This window comes from Ptychodera flava, chromosome 16, assembly GCF_041260155.1.
Source record: "Ptychodera flava strain L36383 chromosome 16, AS_Pfla_20210202, whole genome shotgun sequence".
Taxonomy (NCBI): Eukaryota; Metazoa; Hemichordata; class Enteropneusta; family Ptychoderidae; genus Ptychodera; species Ptychodera flava.
Genome location: NC_091943.1, coordinates 8,404,196 through 8,429,137, shown reverse-complemented (window position 1 = coordinate 8,429,137; position 24,942 = coordinate 8,404,196). Strand labels below are relative to the sequence as shown.

General features: G+C 37.5%; 3 protein-coding genes across 5 annotated transcripts in view; 1 reads left to right on the top strand and 2 right to left on the bottom strand.

Annotated features, from left to right (window-relative positions):
• LOC139152721 (ZZ-type zinc finger-containing protein 3-like) overlaps positions 1 to 11,896 on the bottom strand; it is a 15,519-nt gene extending 3,623 nt beyond the window's left edge. Inside the window, exons 1-9 of one of the 2 annotated variants that reach the window (XM_070726030.1) lie at positions 11,623 to 11,896; positions 8,513 to 10,682; positions 6,859 to 6,997; positions 6,097 to 6,241; positions 5,261 to 5,343; positions 4,680 to 4,760; positions 4,098 to 4,199; positions 2,381 to 2,482; positions 1,663 to 1,806 (exon numbers count right to left, since the gene is read on the bottom strand). In XM_070726030.1, the coding sequence (XP_070582131.1) occupies positions 1,663 to 1,806; positions 2,381 to 2,482; positions 4,098 to 4,199; positions 4,680 to 4,760; positions 5,261 to 5,343; positions 6,097 to 6,241; positions 6,859 to 6,997; positions 8,513 to 10,656 (2,940 nt within the window). In that variant the 5' untranslated portion in view covers positions 10,657 to 10,682; positions 11,623 to 11,896. Of the gene's footprint in view, positions 1 to 1,662; positions 1,807 to 2,380; positions 2,483 to 4,097; positions 4,200 to 4,679; positions 4,761 to 5,260; positions 5,344 to 6,096; positions 6,242 to 6,858; positions 6,998 to 8,512; positions 10,683 to 11,291; positions 11,426 to 11,622 lie in introns of those variants that run through there. The other variant, XM_070726031.1, reaches the window with a different exon arrangement.
• The window catches only part of LOC139152724 (UDP-glucuronosyltransferase 2C1-like), a 567,100-nt gene that overhangs the window by 231,162 nt on the left and 310,996 nt on the right, over positions 1 to 24,942 (bottom strand). The gene's annotated exons all lie outside the window — the stretch shown is intronic.
• On the top strand, positions 11,386 to 24,942 carry LOC139152722 (uncharacterized). 2 transcript variants are annotated; one of them, XM_070726032.1, is made up of 12 exons: positions 11,386 to 11,401; positions 12,014 to 12,233; positions 14,373 to 14,536; positions 16,094 to 16,259; positions 16,422 to 16,571; positions 17,307 to 17,444; positions 17,949 to 18,020; positions 18,824 to 18,950; positions 19,537 to 19,816; positions 20,134 to 20,236; positions 20,934 to 21,217; positions 21,911 to 24,942. In XM_070726032.1, the coding sequence occupies exons 2-12, from the start codon at positions 12,068 to 12,070 to the stop codon at positions 23,069 to 23,071; spliced, it is 2,811 nt and encodes a 936-aa protein (XP_070582133.1). In that variant the 5' UTR covers positions 11,386 to 11,401; positions 12,014 to 12,067; the 3' UTR covers positions 23,072 to 24,942. The 2 variants fall into 2 exon arrangements, with proteins under 2 accessions (XP_070582133.1, XP_070582134.1); XM_070726033.1 differs by lacking the exon at positions 11,386 to 11,401 and having other exon boundaries at positions 12,005 to 12,233.

Below are 24,942 nucleotides of genomic sequence, written 5' to 3'. Positions count from 1 at the left end.
AAAAGAAAAGTTCATGCAGAAACGGTAAAATATATTGTCAGCAATGTAGTGTTAATTTTGACTGTACATCAAAATATGCCTTTGCTGGATACCAAATATATAGGGTGAAATATTAAAATCAGCCATGTTCAGCAAAATCCACACAACAGCATTGATCCTTTTCTAATTTGATTTGATTTGCTTATGTTATCCTTGTATGACAGTCAGTACAATATGGAACTTGAACACAACACAGTGAATAAGTATGCTGTAAATGAAATGGTGTGGCTGCATCCACATGCAGCAATAGGAGTGCCTTTGTCTCTCACCCCTCATTTCCAACCTGTCCCATCCCTGAAAAAATAGTTTGGTCTTATGTTAATAATTTCTGTATTTGTTAAAATGTGCGCATCTCAAAAACTTTTGATCATAAACATTTTCATTGTTTTTTATAGCTGACTAGTCAGTTAACCTGTTTATTTTGAATATTTGCGCATTTTTCCTCAGTATTTGACATTTTCTGAATACCTTCTTATTCAGTTTGTCATTTTCTATAAGTTTAAATGCGCCATTGTGTGGTCAAGCTTTCCACAAGCATCAAATGTGGTACTTCATATGGGAGGGTCTGCCTCTAGAGGGCGGGCATCATGAACAGTGTTTGTTGGTTAATTCCTCCACGTAAACTTCTGATTGTACTGTAAACAGTGAACATGGCCGACGTCCGATTTTCCTGTCTAAAACTTTCACTCATTTTCGTTCATATGACTCTGAAACTCCAGGAAACGATTGGGAAGAAAGGGTTATCTTGAAATATTGAGGTACTCGCCGATATTTTGCAAAATTAAATGAGAAAAAATGCAAGGAAAATGCCGACATGCTTACACAATAACAGTTTTCTGACTCGGAGCATATGATCATCTCTGCAGATTATGCAACAGGCCCAGATCACGTGAGGCCATGAGGGGATATCCATGCAACTCAGTACCAAACACTAGCGCTCACAGAGTGAGCAAACACAAAGTGAGTACCCCTAACGTCAGCTCAGTAGTCTGTAATAGATTGTAGTCAACTAAGAAACCTTGGAGAAAGGCTTAACACTGTGGCTATGCCGCTAAGTCCCTTTTGATTTTTGTCATAGCTCAAAATCGTTCTCCCACACCTAAACCTGAGCCACGAACACCCCCAGCAGTTTATGATATGATCCATCACAATGGCATGACGTCAACAGATCTTGACAGACGGAAGTCTTGACAGACAGAAGTCTTGACAGCAGCATACTGGTTTTCAACTCTAATACCTTCTCTGTCTATAAATAGACACGAGAAGGTAAAAATGTGATATCTTCTTCATCATATAAGAAGATGAAAGATTTATATATTACTTCAATCTAACCTAAAAGATTCACTTGTTGAAATGGGGCGACAAAACAAGCTACTTTATATCCAGAAGAATGTTTGGAGAACCAATTTAGCTTAGAGATTTGATGGAACTTTCAAAACCAGATGCTGGAGTATTCTGGTTGTCAGAAAAACGAATATTCGGGCTTTCATTTTTACATCAATGATTCATAAAGAAATAAAAATTGTGGGATTTATTTGAATAAATCATTTATATTGTATACTTTTCATGACAAGCTAAATGACAGCAAATGTTGATTTCTATGTTAGAGAACATGTGACTCACAGAGATTGGTTCATCTTCGTCATATTGTAACAAGTCTTCTTTGTACATGTCACTTTCATCTTCCGTCATGTAGACCGGCGGTACATGAGACTGAAGCATGGTGGAAGCTGGAAACAGAGGCCTACTGAAGGCGTGCTGTTTTCTCTGTTTGCAAGAATCACAGTGAGTCAAGATTAGTGTAAGATGGTTAAAGTGATGTCGATTTCCGGTAGAAAGACACCGCTGAATTTTTTCAGATTTTCAAAGAGAAAAATCATATAATTTGAAGCAACTGTGACATATGTATTATATTGACCTGCTTAATACAATTAGATTGTTTCCTAAAAGGTCAGTGAAATGGATTTTGAATAACTTAGCCCTTTGCCTTCCAGATGGTATCACTTGCCCACCTGTAAAGTTGGTGAAAAGAGGTATTGAGCCAAATCAATAGTACATATTTTCACCAACTTGTCGTGGAATGTTGTAGCAGGTACAATCAGTAAGTATCATCATTACAGTATCTTTGTTTTCAGGAGCTGTCAAATCTTCAAGTCTATATTTCAATGCAACATGTGGAATATGCTATACCTCACTTGCTTCAATTAACTTGACATTATGGTGACATATGAACTTGACAGAATAAGGGTTAAAGTTAAAAAGGTCACACAAGGTGAAAATATCCTTTCAGTCTGAAGGGCAATGAATGAGTGCGATTAGTGCAATGGAATTCTGTACATACCTTTGATCTGTTTGTGTGGTACTGTAAATTTGGAATTCTTCCTGGAACGGGCAAACCTGCCTTGGTCAGCTTGATAAAATATTTTTGTACTCGACTTGCAACCTGTGATCAAGAATGATGAAAATGAGTATGTTAATATTTAATTACATCACCATAATTTTTTGTACTTCCCATCAAATATTTCACAACAGTCTACACTTGACAAAAAATGTAATATTTTAAGTGGCTTTTGCATATAGGCAAAGTTCTTTCAGTTGGTTCAACAGCACGCAAAATGTTTAGTTTTGAGCGAGTTTTAATTTCTCAAATATATCACACTTTGCTATTAACCCCTTGACTACCAAGGCCAATGTATTCCTATATACCAGGCCCCTTATGTAAATATTGATAAAATCGTGGGTGTGGTCATTGCAAGAACACTGCTTTGAGTGAAAATTAAGTAAGTACCAATAAACCATATATTTTCTGAATCAGCGTGAAATTTCCCACTTTTTCATACATAAATTTTGTATTTCCAGGTCACGTGACTGATCACATGACACGTCTTGTGACCAGAGTTGGCAAAGATTATGAATATTTGAAGCATCAGGACGTTTTTTGAATCCATAAAATGATGCAAATTTGAATGCAGTTGCAATTTTCATGGCATTGTCTTTACATATATGTAAAAATAACTAACCTTTACTTAATTTATAGATGTACCTATTTAAGATTTTTCTCACAAAAGGCAGAATAAATGAACCATAAACATCAGCATCTGACATGATTCTGTATTTGAAAATCAACACATTTTATATTTGTAAACACCTGCTTTATGTCTTCCTTGCAGAAACATGCATCTAAAATGGTTATGATTTATCAAAAAATAATTCACAATATTTAAAAATATATTTTAGGGAACAACATATCACATGACCGAACACATGACCAGTCATGTGACCAGTCATATTGATAATATGGCTGCTATAAAATGTCACCGTCTTATAGTAAAAAATTGTATTTCCTCTAGTTTCATTCACGAATATTGCTGTTAATAGAACATATTTACATATAAATCATTTGTTTTCAATAAATAAACATTTCATTTCATTAAAAAAAACCATAAACATCTTCGCGATCGTCCGTACTTCTGAAAACTGTAAACAATCAGCGCGACGTTTCAGTGATCAGCCTGACCTTTCAGGGTCGAGGTCATGGGTCACGACATTTGCTTCCGGAATTTGGCCATACTCGGACGTACGGGGGCGCAATCACATTCAGGCCAGATCGGAATACATCAATCTTAGTTGCGCTGCGTGCCGGCGCCGAAATTACGGGATTTTTAGCGACAATAACGAAGCAAATACGCCTATTTAACTGTGCCGGATATTTCCGGCACTCAAGGTATATGGTAATTCAATATGGCGCCGGAAATATCCGGCGCCATAGGTAGTCAAGGGGTTAAAAACAGTATCTCTCATTGACAAACAAACGGTGCTCACTGACCTGTATGGAAACTTTGCAGAAAATTAGCAAATTAAACACCACTTTTTGAAATAAAAACTTCAAAACCAATGATTCATGGGTAAAAATTGATCAATAGATGTTACCTGACTGGTACAATGTATGTCTGTCATACCTCAGAGTAGTAACAAATGGCACTGAAGCATTAATTATAAAAGAAGGGGTTCTAAAAGCTTCCAGCGATAACATCACTGTGCAGTAGTAGAATTCATACCTGTGTGGTTGTTCTGTTTCCGAGTTCTTTTGCAATCTTTTCCCACCTTCTTGCCTCTACTTCCTCCGGAGGATATTTGACGAGAAGTTCTTCCAGGTGACGCTGTCGAGGAAGGATGAAATACACACAAATTTCTCTTATTTTGTTATCATGGTATGATAAACAAAAGACTTTCAATCCGTAAATGATGACATGCAAAATTTTAGAAATATTCCTTTGATGTGGAGAATTACAGTACTTGACATTGTAAGAGCACCTGATGACAATATCAACTGCAAACATTCTACGATGCTGATATGTATGACCTACTAATGTACTGATATATTTATGCAACCAATCACAGATCAGGTGATAAGTGTGACTGGTAACATTGTTTTAGCCAATCACTGAAGATATAACATTGAGTATTAATTTGGCAACCAATCAAGAAAGGTCTGATGCACGTATCACTTTCACTGCTTCCTCTCTCCTGACATGCACAGAACATGTCAAATGAATCAATATGTAGTCTGGAATGATTGAAAAGTTTAAAATTGAATTAGAAATCACAGGTAATGCTCACAGACTACGTATCTATCTCACCTGTTCTTCAATAGTCCACAGTTGATTGAAGGTTGGTGGTTTCTTGCCATCTGCTATCCTGCCACGAACAATGGTACTGCCCTATGAAAATAATTCAGAGAACAATTACATTTTCTGGGAGAAGATACTCAAATTTGCTTGTGGTTAAAGTTTGACATAATATCTGAAAAATAGCTTCAATGTCAGATCTCGAGTACAAAGAAATTTCAGGTACATGTAAAACAGTTTAATAACAATGATTTGACAAAAAAAATCCTGATTGACAGATCTGCACTTTATTTGAAAATAAAATCAAAATATTAAATTATTGCACAACATTAGAATTCCACATTGACTCTATTGTTCTTTTTGAATCTATCATCTGGCTTGCTCAACCTTAACCAACATTACAGACCTATTATGAAGACATATTCTCTCTCTCTCTCTTTGCATCAGCTGTCACATTGAAAAAAGCTACTATTCACCTGAGGGCCATTCGTTTTCCGCACTGTTACAACCTTTTCAGCAAGTCACACTTTACGGATGCAAGTCAAGCACTATGTAACGTTTTTTTTTTCTGAAATACTCGAAAAATTCCCTACCTTACTTTCACCGTCGGCAGCTTGGCCAGTTTCTCCAGTAGCAGTAGACAGTACACCATCAGATCCTTCTGCTGCAGTTGAGCCTAGCAATATAAATGGATTGTTTCTCAGTAAAACATATGGGATCTTTCTTCTCAATATCCCCTTCCCTGGGCAAGGTAAAGAATCCTTTGATGGAACACACAAACTATGTCTGTATTCTTCAAATCTTTTAACAAGCATCGTCTCTACATGTCTCTCTCACAGCATGGTTCAGTCCATTGTTTCCAATGGTTTAATGGACCAATGTATAAGCAACAGAGGGGTAATAGTCTAGGTTTGTTTTAACTTGTTCAGCAGTCACTTGCATTTTTTTTATATCAAATCCTTCAAAGTCTGTTATATGGATGTAGTTTGTCCAATTGAACATGAAATATTAATGCAATAAACCATCCTAGCTATGGGTATACCAACAGATTTTGACCAGTTCACAACAATCACGCATATACACAAAAGCAATAGCAAGTGCATAGATGGAGTGAGTTAGTCAAAACAAAACAGTATACCCATCACTGTGGGTAGTTTATTGCGGGTGTATTATTACAGTGTATGAAATTTTAACCTGAAATGTTTGGAAATGTAGTTTTCTCTAGCTAAAAGCTTGATTGACGTTTGCATAGTATACAGCCTCAAAATACGATCATACACAACTGAATTTCTGCACAGCTGACATGTTTTTCTGTGATTGATTGATGATAAACATGTACCAATATGTGGGAAGACCAAAAAACACACCATAAATGCTGCACAGAATTAAATTCTTCATTCAAAGATTTTATAAAAGAGCTATTTTTCACCTGTTTGCTTGTTGTTTTTACTCCTCAACTGAACACTGGTTGTCATGGCATTTTGTGATGATGTCACATTCACATTAGCATACTTTTCCCAACCAACATGCGGGATTGGTACCACTCTCTGAGGTCTTGGTAAACCCATATCCTCCTAAAAGGTAGATATCATGATAAAAGAATGATTGTGTAAGAGATTGTGATCTAACAGAATAATCTGTTAATCCGTCTTTCTCTCTATGTATGTATGTGTGTGTGTGTATGTGTGTGTGTGTGTATATATATATATATATATATACTCTCTCTATATATATATACTGTATTTATCCATGTCCCATTTTTCAATGAAATTCTCAAAATCAAGGTAACGTTCAAGCAAGGGCCCATTGTGATTTTTCCATTTTGAGCGGAAAATTTTTCGAAAAAGCAACTTGATGGTGCTTCAGTGTCAACAGGTTAAGACCACATGTTATTTGGATAAGCCAGCTGAGGTCATTTTTGAACATGTTGGGATGGGTCAGGGTAAGTGTCTATCCCTCCTTTCTGAAGAAAATTACATGATCCAGACCCTGGGTGCTAACACAGGTAAACAGAGTAAATATGTATTTGTATGTGTAATGAGCATGCTATACATATACATTCGCACATTTTTAACTACATGCCAACCTACAGGTACTTGTAAAAATATCTTATCAACAGTTGCAAACAGTGACATGAGAAAGGTTGCTTTATTTGTATTTACTGTTGACCTTGAGTCCTTCCCATTCCTACCTTTCGCTGGAGGCATTCCACAAATCCAATTGGATTCTGTAGCCCTCTGTGTTGAGTCTCATAAAGTTTGTCCAGGTCCTGTATTGCATGCATTCTCTGAGCTTCCAAAGTCACAAGCGTTCTCAGCAGCATTCGATAGCTGTGAAACAAATGAATGAGTGTTACTTTACAGAATACGAGACTCGATTATCAATCTGATAATGGCACAACCTACCGGCTGATAGTATTTTCCTTTGTTTTGTATTCAGGCACATATGGTACAAGTTTTTCAGGCCAAATACTTTCCATAAACAATATTTGAAGGACCACTGTTCAAGAGTTGCTTCAGATGTCAACATTTTTCACCATTCACATGTTCTGTATGCAGTGTTTATGGATGATTATCTACTTTACAAAATTTTGAATATTGTGCATAAACTGACTACAAAAATACTGTATTTTCTAAACCATGGTCCCTCTACAGAGGGACCGTGTTTAAACACAAGGGACAGGGAAATCTATTTGTATATGGAGGGTGGAACTTCAGTCTCACTGTCCATGATTTGTACGATAGAAAAAATAGCCTGGTTACTGACTGTGAAGAGAGAGCAAACACTCCTTAATTAAAGCTTCATTAGCAGTGACTTTTAACATATTTTCAAATATTTTCATCTCTTCTTAAAATAGGGTTTGTCGGTCTACTCCAAATATCATGTTACTACGGCCAGTGTTCCATTTGTCAACACAGCCTATTTACGTGTATTAGGTTCCAATGTAGCTGTGATATCGCAGCGGTACTTGTGGCGTGTATCGAATGCACTCGGGTCAATGGGGTCATCGCCACAGTCCCGCTGCGAGCCAACGCATTGCCTTTTTCGGCAGTTTACTAAAACACTGACCGGTGTTGTAGATTTAGCTCGCAAAATAATAAGATAGATAAAGCTTGGAATAAATCAAATTATACCTAGTATATCACTGACTATCTACGACTCATCTTCTGCTCTTGCTAACGAACCCGACTGTGACAACATGTATTTTCGACCGTTTTTCGGTGAGTCGTGGATGCGTCAATGGTTCCGGCTCGAATTTGAAATTTTGACCTCCAACGTATTCAGTGCGTTGTACGCGGGATCGGGCAAACATCGCAGAAACCGTCGACGGCTCACGGGAAAATCGTCTCATCGTCAAGGTAGTTAGCAGGCGTACAGAATGAGTCTCAGATAGTCAATGATAAAGATGATACAAGTTTATTTATTCAAAAGCTAATATAGTTCATTATTTTGCGAGCTAAATCTATGACACCGGTCGGTGTCGTAGTAAACTTCCAACGAAGCCCATGCGTTGGCTCGCAGCGGGACTGTGGCGATGACCCCATTGACCCGAGCGCGTTTGATACACGCCACAAGTACCGCTGCGATATCACAGCTAGTTCCAATGATATTATTGACAGTTGAATTTAAGTCCCGACTAGTATTCATTCCTAAACAATAACATTGCATATTTTAAACAATAGTTCATGTTGGCCAGGCTGATACTTTGTATTCCATCAAATTCTGAGAGAGTAAGAAGATCTTGTTTTTATAAAACAAATGTAATGGCAACAATATTTAGTCACATTGCTACTGTCCCTCTGCAGTTGTTTGTAATTGTCACATACAACAAAAACATTACTTACTCTTTATTTCCTTTCATCGCTGCATGATCAGACTCAAAGAAAAATGGATCATCAATGTCTGATGCATCATATAATTTGTTTCCATAGTTACTGTCCTCATCCTCTTCTAGTGAGCTATATTTCCGCTTTAATCCAAGAATTTTAGCTCTGTAGTCTGTTGATTCATTGGATGTTGATGGCTCACCATTCCTGTCATGCTCTGAACCATCTTTGACTTCACTGACCTTTAACCTATTGTCAAGGGTTTCGTTTTGATTGACAGTGTCTCTGGAGAATGCCGCACTCACTGTTGATGCAGCCTTGAGATTTTTGGGATTCTGTCGAGGACTGGCCCCTCTCTTCCGACCTCTTCCCCTAGGACTTGCTCTGTTTGTTAGTGCAGACACCGCAGTTTGAGTCATTGCTCTTCCATGGGTCGGGCTACTAAAAACGTTTGTTTCGCTTTTAAGCGTCATTTCACTTGATGTCGATTGGACAATTAAAGTTTGATTCATGAGGCTTTGTGAAATTATCTGACTCGTGGTGTCTTTTGAAATGGGAATATTTGTGGTTGTGTGTACTGGGATCATAACAGTTTCACCTTGTTTGTTTTTGCCCACTGTTTCTGCACTTATGGCGGAGACTGCAGAATTAGCAAAGGTGGGTCCCTGAGTGGTGCTCATGAGTTTGTTCTGTGAAGTGACACTATCAACGTCCATCACTTCAATCTCAGAATTATCATCGTCATCATCTGATTCATCTGAATCATCGGACTCATCATCACCATCATCATATTCATCATCATCATCATTAGTATCCCTAGAAACTCTTCCTGGCTTTGAGGTGGCAAAGTAGTCATGGTCACAGCTAACGACACTGGCAGCAGACTGTGCATCCACTTGTCTAACATTCTCTTCTTGTACAGCTTTTTCAGCTGCGTTTGTACCTGTGTCCTCAGTCAGAACAGCCACATCAGAATTTTCTGAGGTGTCACCCTCCTTAGACATCTGAATATCAGTGTCAGTGGTTAAAGGTTTTTCTGAAGCTTCAGTACATGTGCTTAGTTTACCTTTGTCTGTTTTCACAGGCAGATCAGCATTGCTATTAGTTTTATCCTTCTGTCCATCATCCTCAGTACTTTGCAATTTATTGTTCAAATTCACCCTGGCATTGCTATTGGAGAGACTCGAATATCCTCTTCCCCTCCTTGGACTGCAACGGATGGGTGAGATTTCAGGCTCAGTTTTGATAATTGTCTTTTTCATATTTTGATCTGTAGTTTTCTCTTTAGAAACATCCCCTGATAACTGCCTTTCCCTTGCTGACAATCTCCTTGTCCGTGGATAGTGTCCAATCACGTCTGTGGCTTGCTCTCCTGTCTTTTTAGTATTTTTTCCATCTTTCTCATTTTGAATGGTAACCTTTTCGTTTTGCATTGAAGTACTTGTTGTACTTTTGTCTACACCAGTTTCGGTGCTAGTGTGTTTCTGTGATGGCTGTGTTTCCTGTTCGTTGTTCACATTTTCCACTTTTTGACCTTCATTGATTTTCTCAATGTCAGTGTCTATTCCAGCAGATTTTGCAGGATCTTTCTTTGCATCTGCCAAAGCATTCTGTTTAATATCCTCTGATTGGGTAACAATGTTACCATTCAAATTACTCGATACTTCATCTTCTTCTGTGATTGGTGTTTTGTTGGAATGATCCTTTTCTGCATGTTCCTCTTTATGAGCATCTTTTAGCTTGCTGGGTGAATTTGTCGGAGAAGAAACAGGCTGGCTTGTGATGTTAGTCACTTTTGAAGTATCTGATTGATTACTCTGGGTGGTGGTCACATGATCTGCCCTTCCTGGTGAAGAGTTCCTTGTTGAACATGACCGTGTAAAATGCGGTGAGGCAATGTGACTTCCCTTTGGGGATGGCACCCGACCCCTACCCCTACCTCTTCCCCTCCCTCTCCCCCTGGGGCTTAAGTGTTTACTTTTTTCTGGTTCTGGCTTTTGTTCAACTATTTTACTTTCCTTTGGAAGAGTTTCATCTTTCAACTGTGATCTTGTTCTGATAATGCTGTTTCCAGTCATAAATACTGTCTTATTTGAGTCACTTGTCCTTTCCCCGTCACTCCTCCCAGAGCTCCGTCGTCTTCGCCCATCAGAACGTCTCATATTTCTGTTATGGCATTAACCTTGGTCTGGAAAAATAAAATGTGCCACCAAAGATCACCAATGTGATATAAATATTGCTGAACTAAACATATGTTGCATTAAAATTTAAATAGCAATTGCTTAAAACATTCTTGTGGACATGAGTAAATGTGTACTGTTTTGTGAAAACATGGGAAAGGTAATTAATAAAATCATGAACAAAACTTTTCAAGCTTTGCAACTACATCGTATCCCTTCACTTCCTCATTCTGTGAAACCAAGGGATGGTGCATATAATCTTCAAGAGGAAAAGATAACATGATGCATAAAGGTACTGCACACATATGTTTTATTAATGACACCCGAAACCACCAAGTTCATACGTGTTTGTTTATGGTGCATGTGTTTAAATGACAAAAGAGTTCATCACAGATTGCAAACACGGCTATTTTCTCTGAAATGGGCGAGTTACTGAACCCTTCTAAAAAAATATACAAATCTTTCGTCTGCCAAACTGTGGCTGGATTTGCGCTCGATCATGAGAAAACGGTCCATGTCACTATCAGGTCTGCAGTGATGCAGTCCGGACTTAAACTTGGTCGACCTTGAGGTTCTGAACAATTTGTCTCCTGGAAGAAATCCTGCATTTTACTCACACGTCAATTTTAGGCTATGCATTAGGTTTTGATTGTCTGCAGCTGCTGTACAGTAAACGTGCACTTCGATCAAGTTAACAGGACCGTGGGCATGCGACCCTTACTTCAAGGTGTGTTCGATTACTACACACAATAATACGATGCACGATGTGACTCAACTTGTTCTATGGACTGGACACGGACACTTCCGCTGTGTGTCAATGAAAGTATATACGATTGACCAGTCTGATAGGTGCGCCATGTCGAAACAGTTAGCTGAAAATCGCCAAGTGCATCAACATGCGCAATTCTTGATTCCTAATATTTATCTACGATGCAAATGCAAACTCACCGGGCTTGGAAAATCGTCGAGAGTGCTTATTATATTAACTGATCTTGTACGTACTGCATATTGGCAAGACTAGGTTCTAGCACGATGGTCGCCATGTTGGGTTGTCTGAAGTTCGAAGAAGAGGCGGGCGGCTCAAAAATGTGATTTGGAATTTAAAACGTTTACCCGGTTTGATTAAGATTCACTTTTAGCAGCGGAAACATAATAACATACACTGATTATAATAGACAAATTTGATGGTGACATGTCGTTAACCATGACAAATGGCTTCGTTCCCTTCCTTCCTAACCCCCTCAAACAAATTGGTATGTACCACCTGCCCTTTCAGGCCCTGTACTCTGAATAACCGTACGGATAGATGCAAAGCATGCCTTTTTTACGGATTACACAGGTTACCTGGTACATTAACGGCAGGTAAAGAGAAGCTGCGATAAATTTGGCAAATATGGCGTCGACACTGGAGCTTCCCCCGACGAATAATGAAGAAAATGGTAATGAACAAAACCAAGAACACCAAATTATTGTGCTTCATAGCGCTCAAGATGGTGGAAACATTTGCTCAGTACAAAGTCTTGCAGAAAATATAAACCGGGATTGTGAGTTCCTTGAAGGTATGTTCTGTCGTTGAAATCCATATTCTCCCTTGTTGGGGTCTGTTTGAAATAGGCAATTCTCCAAACCTAGGAGTTTATCAACCTTCAATTACTTTTGTCGCCCTGAAATGACAATTTGACACAGGTGATCCAGGGCGGTGTTTTCAAAATGCCACCCATCTTTAGAGAGCTCTGTTACAGTCAGCAGCTTGAACCATTTCTGCTGGAAGTCCTCGTCACATTTGTATCAGCCCGTTTTAATTATGTAGACGTTCTGCACATGTACAGGATTAAATCGTGTTAGTTTTGTAGGGCTTCTCTGATAACGTGAAACGCCATGTGTGTGGGCTTCCATTATTAGAATGGATGCGTGGGCTCCTCCGTGGCCCTTACTGTTATATATAGCAGAGGTTCATTTCTAATTCTAGTGATTGTAACTTTGCACACTTTCCTATTATATATTCATGTGAACGTTATAAAATCTAGTATTGACTCTTGCTCAATGGCATAGTTTTACCACCAACTTTAGTAGATACAATAACACTGTCCACAATTCCAGAAACTGGATTTGGGAGGAATTTCAACAGAGATGTACAACTGACAAGTTATTTTTAGGGAGGAACTGGAAGGGTTGGTTGTAAGTACAGAGATAGGGAATCAAGCGTCCAAAAATTGAAAATTAAAATAACTGTAAGAAATTATATTTTCACTCCCATAAAAAATATTTTCAATGAAGTAATCCAGTTTATTTTTTGTTAGTCGGACGAAATGTTGCATTTATCATTTTGGGGTAGAGTTTTGAAGCCAATCAATTTTTAAAGATGTGTAAAAGCCTTTCTAAATATTTAAAGTAAAATTCCTTTTCCATTTTAGAATGAATAATTAAAGAAAAAATGGTTGATTCAAAATTACGTCTGAAAAACAGAAATTAATGATTAATAGATCTTTTATTGATTGAAATGACGTTAGACTTTGTTCGGATTATTTTCAGTTTCACAACATCTGAATTCATGGTATTTTTTAAGACAACGTGGCCTTGGGCCAGCTAGGGTGTGAGGAAATGTCATTAGCTTTCATTTTCCTGATGTTTCACATGTATTTACTTGTTTTCATTAGAAGCTGGCCGCCAGTGAATTTGGATTGCTCTTGAACAGCATTTTTCCAGCTGGAATTTAGGGGAAATATTATTGAACAGCAGGGAAATTGATAATGATTTCATAAATTATAACAATTTATCAGGTTATATGGCAGACTTTTCACAAACATAGCAACTGCCTTTATAAAGTTGTCGACAATGTCGCCTTGTTTAATTTTAGTGTAATGCTTTAGTTATATGTATTATGTCAGTGGCTTATGAAGCAGTCTTTTGCAAACAACAATATCATTGGGTTTATTTTGCCTGACCTGTGTACATTAGGTATGATATCCCGGCAATATCACTGTTTGATTATGTTAGAATGAACTGAGTACATCATGCAGTGGTCCCACAAATGTCACCCCTGCCAGCTCAGCTTACGTGTTTGATGTATATCAGCAGCAGCAGAGGATTTTTACTGTATTTCAGAATGATTTTATATCACACACACCTCCTGTGCTTTGAAATAGGAAAGGTCTCTGGGTATATATTGATGCTGGTGTGGATTGTTGGAAAATTTTAGCCATTCTGTTAATTTGTAGGGTTCCAAAAGAAGAATCCGATAGGGCAAAGTGTTGATTTTTAGACCTGTCTAAGACTTGCCAGGGTTTTTTGTGCATCGGCACACACATAAAATTTTCCTGAATGTTTCAATTGACTAAAACTATTCAACACCCAGGATACTATGAAAAATTTCTCTGGTATTAGACAACAATTGCTAGTATTTGGTGTATCTTTAAGTGCAGAAGACGAGTGGTGCAACAGTTTTGCACCATAGAAATACAAAATTGTTAAATATAACTTTGACTTTTGATAATATTAACATCATATTCATTATACTTGTAACTGAAAGGAATACAAAAATGACGAACATTAATACCAAAAGGGTTCAACGTAATTTTTTCCCACTATAAACATCAAGTTGAGATTGAGAATGAAAAGTTCTGTCCGTCATAGGCAGTGAAACACAAAGTAATTTGATAATCTACCTCAACTTTGACCTAGACTATATTTTTCTTCAGGTGTTTCGGTAGTGGTAAATGCAGAGTCCCCATCAGATAGTCACAGTATAGCCATAGCCAGCACAGACAATGACAGTGTACCCTTAACTGACACAGACAACGTGGTAAACATTCCCAACACAGAAGGCATTGCAAGCACCCAGGAACCAAGCAAGTCACAACAGGTAGAACTTGCAGTTATTAATTGCAAAATACATTTTGTGTTCTCTTTCCAGTGATTTTCTCCAATTGGAGCTGTTGTAGCTTGAGTTACCTTTGCTTAGGGAAGAACCATTTGATTTCTGGGGTAGGGGCTGGAGGATTTTCCAAAACAAAACAATTGTCGGCAGGTGAAGAAGAAGAAAAAAAATAGAAAACTAGAAACAGAAAATAGAAAAAAAATTGCTGCCACAGTGGCGGGGAAAAAAATTGCTGCCATACCTATTTCCTCCACCCCTACCCCTGAAGTCAAATGGTTCTCCCCTTAATAAAAACAGTCTACTTGTGACAGAGTTTGGAAAAACAGCAGCATTGTGCTTCTGTATTTTCATTTTGCAGTGTAACTTATGGGAAATGGAAGATGTATACAAATTGTTAGCATTACAACTCAAAAGCTCCATCAACTTTAACTTTTGTTATGTGGTATTTTCCATTATCAGTTTTTTTTCAAAATAAAGTATCTCAGTCTACTCCCAAAATCATGATGAAATGCCTTAGAATCTTCAACACAGCCTGTATGTGTGTGTAATGCACAGTAAGTGAGGGTACCCACAATTCCCCTTGATTTTTGCACTCGGACATTATTTGCTACGGGCTTCTTCAATTTTATCAGTTTCTGAACAATTTGAAATTTAGAATTTAATTTGAGGATTATTTGTTAAAACTATATTCCAAAATTATTGATTATTTTTAAAATTCAAGAGTAAATTGAATAAGAAGTCGAAGTTTGGAGGTGCTAAAAAATGTACATTTTTCAAGTTAAAGTTATCAGCAATGAAGATGGTCTAATCATATCACCTGTCAGACACGCAAATTTCCTTTGTCACAAACATTAAAAAAAAATCAATACCCTTTCTTTTGCCAACACAGATGCAACTTATTCCCTTAGTTTCCTTGAAAACATTGTTTATAGCTGTCAAAAATCTATGCTGACGATTCCTTGAAAATATTGTGTATGGCTGTCAAAAATCTATGTCGACAAAATTACAAAATTGCTATCTCCTCCTTGGAAAACGGTTTATTCTTCTCATTCATGTGAGAAATCAGAAAATTATGATTATCAAAACTACCATGTTGCCAGAATTTTGAAATATGGACCGAGCTGTTCTGTGTACAGAAGAAATTTGCTTCAGTTCAGTGAGTGATGTCCGTGTGTAAGGATCATGGAGACGTGGGTAGCCTCACTTACTGTATAATGTCCAGCGCCATTGTTGCCAACTTAATCCTCTTTCTCCCAAGTCGTTGTTATTTCTGTGGTTTGTCTATGGTGCCTGGTAGAAAGAGGATTAATTTAGCCTGAGTGAGAATTCACTTGTCAACAATAAAATAATGCATATTTTACTCAATGTACTTTATTTTCAAAACTAACACTATTTATTTCAACATCCAGTAAGGAAAAGAAGAAGTAAATGTACACATTTTCCAATATTTTAATGAAATAATGAAAATATTATCAAAAGTTAACACTATTGTCCTTTCAATAAATATCTTCAACCCAAAGAGGACTGCTCTATATTCCACAGGTCAAGAAAAGTACTGTCTTCAAACAGCCTCAGAGGAAGAGTGAAAGAGTTCGAAGGCCTAGATCTTACTCACCTCTTGAAGATCTTGTCAGCAAACAGAGGAAAAGACCACGGAAAAATCCCAACCCCATCAAGACAATGAAGTCTAAGGATTCTCAGAAAGCAGGTGATGAAAATAACATGCCCTCCATCTATTAGTTTCTGACTGTATTTGCTGTCACTGCAAATTCTCAACCCCAAAGTATGCAATATACATAGACCTTGTTGTGATAAAAACTGTTTTTTGCACATGAGCATGTCACTGAAGAAATGTTTTATTTCCTTTCAGAGCCATTTTGTTGCGATTTGTGCAAGTCACCTTACATCACCAACCCTTCCAGGAAAATCAACAAGACCAAACGAGGGGACTACACGCCAAGTCCTCGACATAAAGTAGACCCTATCACCCAGAAAGTGCTTACACTATGCAATGCCTGTGGTAAGTCTGCAGCTTTGTGCTTACACCCATGAGACAGAAAATGATCACTATACCCTGCCAAGCAAGAATAATGTTCAGAGGGTTGAAAAATATGTAAAGGTGCTGTCTGGTTGAATCATTTTAATTGTTGTCTCATTTAATGACATGTATACTGATAGTTATAGGTTACAGTTGTTAAAAGAAGCAAGGAAGAGTGCAGGTAGAATTATTAAAATTGTCCTGAAATAGTTATTATATAATTTATCATAAAACATTTTTAAAGTTGTATCACACATGTAAGAATAAGTTATGATTTCCCATGACGACGCTTCTCATCAATACCATACACTAGTCAGTGTATCTTGACTATGAAATTTCCCTGACCCAAGAATTCCACTACAACCATGGCATTGCCCTGGCTATAGAATAAGAGTTTATCAAATCCATCTTGTTGTATGTGACAGTTCCCTTACCATTGTACAAGACCCTGCTGACTTCTTTGACAATGGTCACCCATTTATTATTCAAAATTCCATCAGAATTTCCAGATCCATCTGACACAAAAAAGAATGACATACAATTTATTTTTACATATTGTTATTTGTATATTATCTTCAGTTGCAGTTTAATTGTCAATTCTTATCCGTAGTTGAATGTTATTGATTACTTTCTTCTTTTACTGGCTGTTTTAAGACCAACCTCTCACTTCCTCTAGTGATGAATACTACCCGTTATTTTCCATCCTTTGTTTTTCAGGTTTGTCATTTGATAGACAGAGACAACCCAGACCAAAGAAACCCAAACCTGAACCCAGTCCTGAAGAGAAAAGGAAATATTTAGATGAGTCTCAAAAATTTGCAAAGTCCCTTGTGGAAGGACTTGGTGACCCTGATGGTGAGTGGGGGATTGATCAGTATAAATTTCATTTGTGTTACAGTTTCTGCATATCCTGGTAAAGAGTATGAACGTCAGAGAAGTTTAAGATTGAAGACAATATTCTGTGTAAGATTGAACTGTTAAAATGTGGGAGTGTAGCATTATATACACATGAAGTCCAAGATACAAAACTTGCACATACCAAAAATATAACGGTGAAATGTTCATTGTACATGTTTTCATATGCAAATATTTCTTTTCTTTGAATGCAACATGGTTTAGGTACAGATGCTGTTGTGTACGTACAATCACAAAGTCAGGCCTGTACATTTATAAACCATAATGTGACTTTAAGAAAAAAAGAAAAATTCAATTAGTAATATGATTTCAGAAGTACAATGTTTCTGAAAATCTGTCCTTAAAGTGCATAGGTACCGGTAATAGAATATTCGTACCACAGACTTTCTAGCAGAACTGAACAACAGTTTTGCTGCCAACTTACAACTGTTCTTTTCTTTCCAGCTCAGCGTCTTTCCTGTCCACACTTCAAGACCAAATCATGTGGCTGTATGCAGACATACATAATAAATGACGGTAAGAATGCTATAATTCCATTCATCAAGCAGTACCAACACCTTAACATCTATATTTTCCTCTGCACATCAACTGTCACTGTGGAAGTCAACATGTTGTATAGAAACACAAAGATGGAGGGAATGATTCATTGTCCAATTGTCAGACGTCAGACATTACAAAGAATGCCAATTCATCAGGGTTTTCTGTAACAGTCTAGTTAAACTTTGGCTTCACAGTCCCCATCAAAAGCCTATAATTAATTCTCTGAGTGCATGGTTCAAAGGTGACTCATTTCTTCTGGTTTATTTTTGAAGTTTTGGACATAACACTGTGTCAACTGAACAGTGCACATATATGCAAATGAACTGTACCCATTAAAAATGTGTTGATTTATGGATTAACTAGTCTGTGGGCTGTGATGAAACTTTCATATCATCTACAGATTTACCAACTTGTATACCTGTTTATGGTAACCTGCAGAATATTGCTTGACAATGCTTGTAGCCAAATCAGGGTTAACCCTTTGACCGCTGTAAATTTTTCGTGCCAAAATTTTAGTGCAACATTTTACCAATTTTTATGAATTTTTCTGTAATTTTTTGATAATTTTGGACCAAATGGCATCACATTTCATTGGCTACAGTTTTTTTCTCAAAAATTTGGCGAAAATCTGAGAAAAATTGACAGGGATTATTTTATAACAGGGACAAAAGTAGACTTTGGCGCTCAAAAGGTTAAACAAATTGATAACACACTTTCAGTGTCATACATGTGCGATAATACATCTTTGTGTTACTTTCTCTGCCATGATTTATCTACAGGTGACATGCAAGAAAGCAGAAGACGGGCCCAGTCTTTATTGTTGATTGTCAAAGAAGCCAAGACATTGAGTCAAAGAAAATGTTACGATGAGTCCACAACTATAGGACCAAATGGAAAACCAAAAAAGTACTGTAAAACACTTTAAATTAGCTGCATGCTTTTTGCAATCAGCGGGTTTTCAATTTAGCTGACATGGCATCTTGACCATAACAAATATGGAGGAAAAGTTTAAAATAGCGGTATCTTAAATTAGCGAATTTTAACACTTAGCTCAATTTCCTAAAAAAGGATGCTAGCTAAAAAGACTTATTCTACAATAAGTGTTTATACATTTATTTTTATTTTCAGAATACTTCAGTTTGTTTTGTATATTTTACATCTTTTTTTGGCCAGTTCTTACAAAATATTAAGTCGCGGTACTCTTGAATAAATTTGAGGCTGATATAAAAGTGAATCCTGTCCCAACATTTTCCCTTCCCTTAGTAGGCAGGAAGGTATTCCTTGTTGAAATAGCATGGTGATTTTGAAAGGGAAACTGATTAACCCTTTCACCCCCAGTTCCCTGTGTAGAGGTCTAATTTTACCATAGAAAACAATGGATTTGGGACAAACCATGGTGGTGAAAGGGTTAAAGTAGATATATAATTTGAAAACTCCCTACTACCATACATAACAAATCTATCATCATTTATTTTCACCAATCCTACTCCAGAGTCAAAAATATTGGTCTAGGCAATGGCCAGAGGAAATCCAAGGAATTTGAAGAGTTTGTGCTGACAAAGAGGAAGTACCTGAGAGAACAGTTGAAGTTCTGTGAGCGAGCCACTCAGCGAGTTCTCATGTACTCCAATAACTTCCTGCACAAGAAACTAAAGACTGATCCTGAAAAAGGCGTTAGAGCTGAGAGACAGAAGGGAAAAGCAGCTTTGGGGTTGATGAAACCATTGATAGATCTTCCCAAGGAAAGATGTTGTATTGATAACTGTGTGATGGTAAGTATATAATTTTAAGAAGACACTTTGCTTGTGGGGCAATATGATGCATACGATTACCTTATCAAAGTTAACTTAATGTCTCCAGTCAAGAAATAGGTACCAAAGTGTTTCAGTAAAGGGAAAAGAACTTTTTAAAAGAGAAAATGCAAGATAAATCAGTTTGACCAGAGGTGACTGTAAATGTAGAGCCTGCAATTACGGTGACTGCATGAGATCAAATGAAATACAGTGAAACATTTTGTTTGTCAATACGAGACTCTTTGTCATCACGTAGCAATAAACTCCATAGCCGGCATTTCATATTGTTCTTGCAGATGGCCAGATCACATTTGTGTTTGCTAGAAACATGGCGGTCCAGAGCAATTTCTGGTCAAGTTGAAGCCAGAAGAGTCTTAGCAGAGATGTTGACACCTTCAGGTAAAGATATTGAATTGTAGAATTCATGATCATGATCTGCTCATAGTCATATTTATCGTAATTGCCAAGCTGAGCTGGGTGAATAGTCATTAAAAATGCATCATTTGCTGTGTAATACATTGAGAATTTTTCTGTCTTGTGTGAAACTTCTTCAACATCCTACCAAGATGTAGAATTCATATTTTAGATAGACGTATTTCCATTGTTTTTTAATGTTGTGTGAGTTAATTGAGGAATTTCACAACGAAAATCTCTAGAAGTCCAGTATACTTTCAAAGTTGATGTTACAATCAGTCATTTTCACACACCCATTTTGTAGAAGAAATGCAAGGTTAGTGTATTTGGTATAGTCAGTGTAAATTGAAAATAGCAACCAGATATGTTGGCAGGCATCTTTGAGAAGTTGCCAGCCATAATATCTACCCCAATAATTATGTCTCACATACTGCATACCTGTAGCCCACCTCTGATCTCAGCAAAACCAAAAATTATTATTTCAACCTGTGCATATGGCAGGTAACTGTAACATTTATATGTAGGCTTCAGTTGCCTGGCCAGAAATTACCAACCCCAGACGGGCAGTAATTTCCTTAAAGAGAGTATTATCACATAGTTGTTCTGGCTGATTTATTTCCTGCCAAGGAAAATCCTAAGTGATATGGCCGTTTTACGACTACTTTCTGTGTTTACCAATCAGGGGGTGCCAGACTCAACTGTTACAAGTTCATCAGCTGGGTGACAGGCTGCAGTCACAGCACCATAGGAAGGGTCAATGACCAGATGAAAAGAACAGGAGGTAATAGAGAACCACCACCACATGGCCTGAAGAAATACTGGAAAGAGAATCCACGACAGGCAAAGAGTACCAAAACACAAAAAAGTTCCAGCAAAGCGTCAAGTTCACATACATCTATTTCATCACCGGGGAGTGTTGATGCTTTAGCAAATGCCATTTCATTGACTTCTCAACAACTTACTCAGGTAAAGATGATGTTGCCTTATTTCTCAAATCCAGATGATGTTATGAATTTTCAGTAATTCACCTTACCAGAATGTATCATTCGTAGATAATGTACAAGTACACATCATAGGGTACCTGACTCATAATTGGACGATGGTGAGTTTGAGACCCAGTACGTCCAGAGTAACGGACTCACCGTCAAAGGATGGTGAGTTTGAGACTCGATCCAGCACGGTGTTGTGTCCCTGAGCAAGGCACTTTACTCCTCAGTGCTCCATTGGGTAGTTGGTTGTGGGTACCTTGCCCTGTAATTGGGTTCGCCTGTTGGATGAGTAATGAAAATGATGATTCAGAAATAATGATAATCATAGCTTTGATACTTATTCATAGCCCCAAATTTGTTTGAAACTTGGCAGAGAAATGTGTGTACCTGAAGATACAATGTGTGATACAATGGCACACAAAGGTACTGGACCTGTCTTATCACCTGAAGAACAGCGTTTCATTAAATTGTTACAGTAGTATACCCAACATGGTGTAATTTGTAATGTCCATAGATTAAGTAACCTAAGCAATTAAAATCACTAGGCAAAAGTATTTTCATTTTGGGTACAGAGGTAGAAGTAAAAACTATCTCCCTGTAACAAGATGTTAACATCATAAACAATGTTGTATGTAGTGTTGACTTTAACCCCGATATCTTTCCGTGACAGGCTCAATTGTCAGAACAGCAAGATCAGCTACAGCAGCTTGAGAGGCAACTGCAGGTACAACAACAGCAATTACAAAGACAACAGCAGATCATCCAGCTTCAGATCCAACATGTTCAGCAACAGCAACAACAACAGCAGCAGCAACAACAACAACAACAACAAGAGCAACAGCAACAAGTTGGTACCCAGCAACAGGTGCTGATCCACCAATCAGGCTTGGACCAGAACATTAACTTGCAACATGTCACTCAATCTATTGCTCAGTTGCTTCAACAACAACAGCAGCAGCAGCAACAACAGCAGCAGACAATACAGCAACAGGAGAGCCCTGAAGAGAACACAAATCAGCCACCGCCACCAAGTTACAGTCTCAGTATTGCACTGCAGCAGGCCAACCACAGCACACCTCAGCAAGTGCAACAGCAACAACAGCAACAACAACAACAACAGCAACAACAACAACAACAACAGCAACAACAACAACAGCAGCAACCAATGACAGACTTGATAATTCAAGCCATAAAGAGTCAGTTACTAGCATCCTTGGCCAATCAGAGTGCCAATAACAGCAACGCCCAGGCACAGGAAATAGTGCAGACACATAACAGTGAGTCTGTGAACCAGGCCATCAACATCAACCAAGTGTTGAATCCACAGAACATGGCAGTACAACAACAAAGTGTTGAGCAGACTCTGATTCCTCAGAATATCATACATGTATCACAGAGTGGCATTGGACAACACGATCTTCAAACCCCAGCTCTGAGTATCAGCCAACAGAACATTCACCACCCTAATAATTCAAACCCCCACGGCCAAACCAGCCTAGCACCTCACACAGTGCTCCAAAGTCTGAACTCAGTCAGCCCACAACCACTTAGTCCAGCCACACCCAGACTTTCCTCCCAGCTACCCACAACACAACCCTTAACACACACCCAGACGACAGCAGTGCAGGAGCTGAGCATCCCCACAGATCAGCAGATCACCCAGCAGTTACTCCAACAGTCAATGGAGGTCTCAACATCCTTACAAGGAGCTACCATACTTAGCCCAGACCCACTGAATAGCACAGCTATGGAAATAGCCAATCAGCTGTCAGTCAATACGTCAGCTATACCAATTTCCATGTCTATGTTGACACCTACAACAAGCCAGTAATCACTGCCAATTTACATTCAACTTCATGACTGGTTTGATCTGCTACTTAAAGATTTGTCAAGCTCTGGGTTTTGCACAAGTGTTTCAGTAATAGTTTCACTTCTGTGACATTACGATGAATGCCTTTTGATTATCCCCTAAAGCTTTCATAAAATTAAATAACATGTCAAAAAGGCCACCCTCTATGGTATGTATAGAAGTTTGTGATGTGCTATGACATTTAAATGCTTTAATCCGAATTGCAGTGTTTTCACGATTTCAAAATTTCTAACTTCGCAGTTGTGGTTGAATCAATTTATGTAGAAGGACAAAATAGGAAGATTCATTGATGAAAACCAATGCTATTACACATTACATGCTCAAAAGTGTCATTGTTATGCAGTAATATATTTTAATTCTAGTATGCAAGTATCTACCCATCTGGTAATCAGAATTTCCAGGTGAACTCTGGCATTTTTATAGCAATGAGCACGTTTCACTTAGAACTAATGATTATTATAATAATTGGTTTTTCATGTAATAAACTTGATACTTACAAGAAGACCAAAACGATATAGAAATCCAAAGTGACTTTTTTCTTATAAGACTTGTTTCTCAGAAAAAGAATCAGGAAAAAATTAATCTAATTCATTGAATGGATAGCTACATGGTCCTTAAATGTCATCCATTGTCTAATTTTCCACAAACAAATTCTGGACTATTTACATTATTTTATTCCTGCGGATTTTGCAGTGATTGAACTGCTAAGTGTTGGTACATGGAACTTGAGAACATTTACACTTGAACTTGAAAATGTGATGTTGTATGGAAACATACATCACATTCATTGATCTTTAATTCTGCAGCTGCCATGAAATTTACAATCTGAATGAACTGTCTAAAAATCGCTTGATGTCAGGTAGAATGAGTCAGAGTGTAAATTTGAGATTTTTTAATCATCTGTAAAACAATATACTATGCGTGTAGATGAGATTTTCATTGCCTGATGGTATTATCAATGATATGTGAGAGCCCCCACATGGAAGTCGCAGGGCATTAAATTTGCAAAAAAAATGGTACACTACAGCCGTTCACCCACAATTCCATGTAAATAGGTCCACACCATTGCAGTGAAAAGGGCAGAGTGGAGTCATTTTGAAATAAAGAAAAACATACAGAATTGTCATTTTCGTGTTTCAATGAAGATTTCCCATTCTGTTAATACAGATGATGCAATTATTATTAATTTTCAAGCTCAGTATACCTTATTACTGTTATTTGTAAATCAGCAAGTTGTATGGTAGTGTGCACCTCGAAAGTGAAAGACTTAAACTTTTGCTCAAACTTTCCTCACGGAATACTTCAACCATTCTCTTTCAAAATCAAGAATAAAAATCGGGGGTCATCATACAAATTTTGGTACGAGAGCACAAATTACCCAAGATTTACCAATATTTGATATTCAAAATGGCCACTATCCCTGTGCTAACTCTATGAAGAAAAATAAAAATTTTTTGGTTTTTGAAAAACTATTAAAGATGGTAAAATACACCAAGAGCTTTAAAATGAGCCCCCACAAGTGCTATATCAGAAAATAATCGTAAAAGTTTGATTCCGAATATCTGTCCCCAAGGTGTATTCTACCTTAAGTGAAATTTTGTTATTAACAATGCTCCCTTTCAATGATGTCAAAAGCAAAACAACTCAAAGCTGCCTTAACCACATTTCAGCCTATATTTTCAGACCCGTTTTTGGGGCAGATACTAACTTATTGCACCACTAATAAGTGGTATTTTGATAGATTCCTTCTAATCAATGCTTAAAAGACTTGATAGCTCTGCTCTTTGGTTTTGCAAAAATAAATAATAAAGTACAAAGCAACTTAAATATAA

What these genes read in the sequence shown, in the direction of transcription:
- LOC139152722 (XM_070726032.1), top strand. Translation starts at nt 12,068, where the DNA reads ATGGCGTCGACACTGGAGCTTCCCCCGACGAATAATGAAGAAAATGGT. An exon ending in AACCAAGCAAGTCACAACAG is followed by an intron (nt 14,537 to 16,093) that starts GTAGAACTTGCA and finishes TATATTCCACAG; the next exon opens with GTCAAGAAAAGTACTGTCTT. An exon ending in GACATACATAATAAATGACG is followed by an intron (nt 18,021 to 18,823) that starts GTAAGAATGCTA and finishes ATTTATCTACAG; the next exon opens with GTGACATGCAAGAAAGCAGA.